This window comes from Silene latifolia, chromosome 1 (genome assembly GCF_048544455.1).
Source record: "Silene latifolia isolate original U9 population chromosome 1, ASM4854445v1, whole genome shotgun sequence".
In the NCBI taxonomy this organism is placed as follows: domain Eukaryota; kingdom Viridiplantae; phylum Streptophyta; class Magnoliopsida; order Caryophyllales; family Caryophyllaceae; genus Silene; species Silene latifolia.
In genome coordinates this window covers 48,303,999-48,310,662 of record NC_133526.1, presented here as the reverse complement: position 1 = coordinate 48,310,662, position 6,664 = coordinate 48,303,999, and the positions used below count along the sequence as shown (strand labels likewise).

Below are 6,664 nucleotides of genomic sequence, written 5' to 3'. Positions count from 1 at the left end.
CTCTAATTTCACACACCTATTCTCCTCTAATTTCATGTACTACATTGATAAAAAATTTGATAAGACATGTATTATGTACGAAGTAATTGTAAATTATGTACTTCAATTCGTTTATGAATTATTTTACAAACATGTAATGTAATGTATTGCGTTGCTAAATTATTTTTACAATATTAAAAAAATAAATTTACTACGTACTACATCAGAAAAAATAAAGAAAAAGTAAAAAAAATAAAAAATCCAACCCAAAACAAAACAACGCACTCTATGTACTACACAGTACCCATCTTCTTGCTACCACCACCACCAGGAACTCCGCCAACACCACACTACCGACGACCTCCAGCACCGGCTACTGACCCGCGCACAACCCGCCTCTCACCAGTTCCCAATCCTGCCTCCCACATATTACCCAAACCCCGCGCTCTCTCCGATCTCCTTCATGCATTTGCCTCCGTCGTACAGCCACCGGCGACCACCTTCTGTCCTTGCCGGCGTCGCACTCCGATCTCACCGGCGATATCCCAGTGAATAATCCCCCATCCCACACCAATTAACCCTTAATAAATTTAAACCTAAACCCTAATTAAAAAAGATAAGAGTACAAAATCATAACAAAGAATCAATTTATTTAGTAACAATAGATTAATGAATTAAAAACCCGTTTTTTACTCAAATTATCATTTATAATTGAAGAATTTGTATATTTTTGAAGGAGACAGAAACTTAACAATAGAGAGATCTAGAGAGAATGAATTATCCATGTTTTTTGGTTAAGGGTAGAGAAATGGAAAATCTGGTGCAAAATGTACTGAAATGAGTAAAATGTGTACTGCGAAAATAAATTACGTAATTAAAAACTATAACAAATTATAATAGTTTTAATGTATTTGGATAGTAACTATTGGAGATCTTGTACACTTAGGGTCTGTTTGAATACCAATTTAGAAGGAAAGGTGAGGGGAGGAGGGGTGAGGGGAGGGAAGGTGAGGGGAGGGGAGGGGATGGAAAATGAATTGTGGTTGTTTGGATAACATAATTGATGAGAGGGAGATGGGAGGGGAGGAAGGAGAGAGATGACAGATTAGATGGAAAATAGATGGAAAATGCTGATAGGATATGATGAATAATAACAATAATAGAGTCCAAACAAAGTTTTCCTTCCAAATATTCCCATTGTAGGAAAGATTATAGTTTGTTCTATAGGAGGGAAAATAAATCCTTTCAATTCCCTCCCCTTCCATTTCCCTCCTTCCATATATTGTATCCAAATAAAGGAAATTGAATCCTTTCCTTTCCCTCCCCACCCTTTCCCTCCAATTCCCTCAATTCAAACGGACCCTTAATCTCACAAGGAGGAAATGTGACTTGTGCTTTGTTATACCTAAAAATACTTGGGGAGAACATTGAAATTGACCCGACTTAAACTAACATAACCGGACTCAATTAGCGCATTTACCACAATGTAAACTAAATATTTTGATGCACACATATGTTCTTTCGCCCACCTGTGCTAAGAGGCGACAACCTTTTACTAATTCAGTAATTCACTAACACAGAATCACAATGGCCTACATTTTTTTTTTTGAGGAAAACCCAAAGGTTTACTGCATTAATATAAATCAAACGAGACAGCATTGTTTACGATCGGAGGTAAATCATCCGACCATACAACCCTACCAACGATCCTAGGAAACAAATGAGCAAGTGCATGAGCTACGCTATTGTTAACACGACAAGTATAAGACCATAAAACAGAAACAAAAGAACTACTAGCAGCTAAAATATCGTCTATGACTAACGCCAAAACACTTCTTCCTTTGGCCTTCCTTTTGAGAGCATCAATAACGTGTAGGCAATCGCTTTCGATCATGACCATAGAATTTCCTCTCCGATGCGCTTCCTTAACTCCTTCAAGAACGGCCACCGCCTGAGCTACTTGTGGCTCCCAGACCTGCTCCTGTACACATGAGACACCCCACAAAACTCGACCTTCACAGTCCCGACAAACCACCCCCAAACTCACCCCGTTATCCTCCTTAACACCCGCATCAACATTAACTTTTACAAAACCTTCCTGTGGCTTCTCCCATCCCTTCCTCCGTCCCTGCACCTGGCTTCGTCTCCCACCATCCTCGTTCCCCCCATTCCCGCATCCTCCGCCATCAATCTCCTCTACCACGTCCCAAGTCCTCTTAATCACTGCCCCCGGATCAACCTCTCGTTGGTAAAAAACAACCTTATTTCGATGCTCCCATAATGCCCAACACCCCACCATAAACCTCGCTTGTTCCCGCACCCCCATCTCCCTCCACCTTGCCTCAACCCAATCACGCATTCCCACGCCTTCCTCCAATGGCCTACATTATTAATCATGATTCAAAATGAATAATATTTCATTTGAGGCATGTTATAAAAATCGTAATCAATTTATTAATACAACATTTTATATTATCATAATTGCTAAATCCCGCACGCCATTTTACTAAATCCTACATAAATTTACGACTTATTCCATTTTTGCCCCTCTCATTTCACCTACCCAATAACGAAATTAAACATAATCAATCCCCTCGCTCTTCTCTTTCTTTCTCCTCTCCCAACTGACTAACCTCCCCTGCCGCCTCAAACGCCATCGCTGGCTACCGACCGGCGGCAAACCAACAATTATTAACTCAATTACTTATTACCTCTTCGCTGACCCACCCGTCGTCACTTTTCAACACCAATAACTCATTCGTCGAAACCACTAATATGTCGTCGCCTTTTATGAAAATTTAATAGCGATGTTGTGCGCTGAAGTCAGCTCCACCTCCTTAGGTAATGGGACGGAGGATGTCGTTCCGTTAACGACGTCGATTTTGAGCAGTGTTCCTCTAATTTTGTTTTAAATTGAAGTGTAATGTGATTTTAGCAAATTCCCGTTTAATTAAATATTGAAATGAATTTGAGTTAAAGTAAATCATTACGTTTGAAACTAATTTAATGTGTAACAAGTGTTGTACTGCTATGTATACAATTGGCGTCGTTGAGGTGTGGAGGAAGGGGAGTCAATTGGGAGAGGAGAGAGAAAGATAAAGTGACGGATTAGGTTAATTTTTTCAGTCGTGTTTGTGAAATGGGAGGGGCAAAATTGGAATGAAAGGCATTTTTGTGTAGGATTAAGTAAAATGGTGTGCGGGGGATTTAGCACATCCCTATATTATTTGTGCCTATTTTATTATCATTGATACCATTTTTACTTCAATTATAAATGGTTTTTAATAAATTTATTGAGAGACTGTAACACCTCTAATTTCCATAATATATTTCCTTAATTTTATTTTCCCATATTTCATATTTTATTTTCTGGGAAAATATCCGTCTCTTGTCTTTTTAGCTCGTTGGGTCCGAAAACGGTGAAGACCCGTTCTATTCTTGGGTCTCACGTGATTTTGGAGTAACATGGGTGAGTTTTGGGCCTAAGCTTGGAATAAACCCATGAGTTCTTCAATAAATAAGAAGGGGAACCAAACCCTTACTTTTCTTTTCTCATCATCCTCACAAAACCCTAAACCTAATTTCTCTCCTCTCTTCCTCCCTTGTGCCGCAAGAAATCTCGCCTAGGGTTTCGTGCCGCCCTTCCTTTCTTCTTCGTTTCTCATCGTTCTTCATGCCTAAATCGATCCTATTCCTTGGGTCTATCTATCTTCTTCGTAAGTTTTATGTTTTTCGCGTAGTTTTTATAGTTTTTATATATAGTTAGTATATTTATTAGATTCGTTCTTCTTTGGCACGTGTGAAACGACAATGAAGGCGTGGAAGTTGCTCCTGGAGAGGACGTTTATATCGTTGAAGACGATCTTTAGGATCATTTGCTTAAAGGTAACTAGGTGTTTCTCTTTTAATTGTGTTTATTCCAGTTGATGTAACTAATATGATTTAATGATTGATTTGTATGATTGGCATAAATTTGATTGTTTATTATCATGATTAATTATATATGTTGTCGCATGTTTTTATATGTTTTAATGCATTAATTATGTATCGTATATTGTTTGTATGTTTATTATAGGTGTCATGAGCGCAATTAGGGTTTACGAACGAAACACTAATGGCGGCATGATAGGCGGCCAAGAGTGGGATTCGAAGTTATAGCTAAAGCTAGTATAACCTTGATGATGATTCAAGTGTTATAGCTGAAGTTAGTACAACTTTGGGTGGTTACTCTAGTTATGGCTGTTTGAGGTATAACCTTGGAAATATGAATCCAGGTTATAGCTGAGTCTACTATAACATTGAAGTATGAGTTAAAGTTATAGCGGAAACTAACGTAATCCTGAGATTATGGCTCAAGGTTATAGTTGGAACTAGTATAACTTTGAGTTTGTGTCAAGGTTATAGTTGAGGTAAGTATAACTTCAAGTTATATATGTTGAAGTTATAGTCGCATCCAAAGTTTATGTTATGACTAAGGTTACTATAACATTGATTGTTAATACTTGTTTTGTTTGTTGTGTTGTATTCAGTTATAGTATAACACTATGTTTGTATATGCCTTGGTTACTCTTATTCACATGATAAGTAGGGTAGTCAGTTATACTATCCTATGAGTTGAGTCGTGACGTTGTTCACGCATGTTGGTACAGTCAGTTATACTGTGCATTTGTTTGTGGCTAGTGGTATAGATGACGTGCGGTATCAATTACATACCAAACGGAATGAACAAACGCCACCCATTATGGGATTTATTGGTCTATGTTCGGAGGTGGCCAGAGTCGTCAGTTATACGCTCTGGGTCCCGAGTGTCATTCGGTGTATAGTTATTGCATCGAGGGGTCTGGCCAGGTCTTAGGCACATAGGCAGTGGTGATACGCTATACATAGCACCGTGATCAGTTATATACTTCACACCGACGGGGAGTCAGTTATACGATCCGTCGATCGATATCGATTATATGCTCGACGAGTTAGAGTGTCAGTTATACGCTCGAGCCGGTGTTCGTTTTATACCCTATGCGTATTGTGTGGAAGCATCAGTTATATGCTTTAATCGGTATGATGTGTGGTGTTCATCCTATTCGCTATGCTTTGTTGCTAGCTTTATGCCTTATGTTGCTATTGTTGATTGGTTACGATTGTGTCTCGTAGTCTGTGGTTTTGTTGAAATATCATTCAAAGGATTGTCTTAATATGCCTTCGTTTAATGATAATTTTACGTTGGGTTTTCATGAGTATAGATGATTTCACATGTTTATTGGTTTTGCATTTCAATTGTTAATAATTGTTAGTTATATTCAATCGTTGTAAACATGACGAGGAGAGCATCTAGTTACTCCCGAATGATTGTCGATCCCCATTCTCAGGTTGTTCAGATTGTTGCTGACTGGTTGATGCTTGCTTGGGGAATGTGCGAAGCGAGCTTAATAATAAATTTGGAGTTTGTTTTCAATTCAGTTTGAGAATCTTTGAATAATGTATTAGTTTGGTTTTGGATTTAGTATCGATCCGGATTTGGGCTTGGTGTTTTCGCCACCTTGACCCTTTGATCAGTATTATACTCTGATATTTACTTTATATTACCTTTTCCTTTGTTTTATAATCCGGGTTGTTACAGTTGGTATCAGAGCGAACACGCTCCCAACTTTCGCTTAGTTGATGACTAAAATAAATGACTTAGTTAATGAGTGGGAGTAAATGGGGTAGAAACCAATAGGATTTGTTGGTTTTCTTATGTTTGTAGAGTGTATGAGTAGTTGTTTGGAGTGGTACTTAGGTCCTACCACTTATAACGAGATTTTGTTCTTGCAGATGGTGCGTAACGCGAATGGTGAGACCGATGCTGATCGCATCAGGAGACTTGAGGCCGCTTTGGCATGTATGGCCAAAGGTTTCACTAATCACCTCAACAACAACAACAACAACAACAACAACAACAACAACAACAACAACAACAACAACAACAACAACAACAACAACAACAACAACCACCATCCGCAACCATCTGTGTTTGATCGCTTTGCTCGTCACCGTCCTCCTACTTATGATGGTGCGAATGATCCTACTGCTTTGGAGGCTTGGATTCGAGATATCGAGAAGCTGTTCCTCGCTACTGGTTGTCCTGAGGATCAGAAGGTGGACATCGCCACCTATTATCTGAAGGACGAGGTCGACAACCGGTGGGCTCTTGCTAGAGCTGGTCTGGAAGTTCAGCCAGGATATGGTTTGACTGTTTTCTCTGAGGCTCTGAAGAATAGGTTTTATCCCGGGGAGATGCGCTGGCAGAAGGAGCAGGAGTTCCTTCGTTTACAGCAGGGTTCCAGGACTGTCGAGGAGTACACTAACAAGTTCGTGCAGCTGTCACTATTCGTTACTTCTGTGGCAATGGACAAGGTTTCGAGGACTCGTCACTATAGAAGAATCTAGCTCCCAAGGTCCGGACTGCTATGTCTGGTATTCCTTCGACTTCTTTCCAGCAGGCTTACGATCGTGCTCTTAGCATTTATGATTCGGTTCTTGCTTCCGAGGCTGAGGAGAGTGCAAAGAGTAAGTTCGTGAAGAGGCCTTATGTTGCTTCTAGTTCTCCCCAGAAGAAGCAGAAGTATGAGGTTCATCCATATACACCGCATGATCAGGGTCAAGCCAAGAAGGATATGGTTTGATTCAAGTGTGGAAAGGCCTACCA

The 6,664-nt window shown here is 39.7% G+C and overlaps 1 protein-coding gene across 1 annotated transcript; it reads right to left on the bottom strand.

The window, feature by feature from the left end:
* Positions 1-1,612: 1,612 nt before the first annotated feature.
* On the bottom strand, positions 1,613-2,338 carry LOC141646122 (uncharacterized). The gene has a single exon (XM_074454166.1). It carries the CDS (start codon positions 2,336-2,338, stop codon positions 1,613-1,615), a length of 726 nt encoding a protein of 241 aa, XP_074310267.1.
* Positions 2,339-6,664: the final 4,326 nt, after the last annotated feature.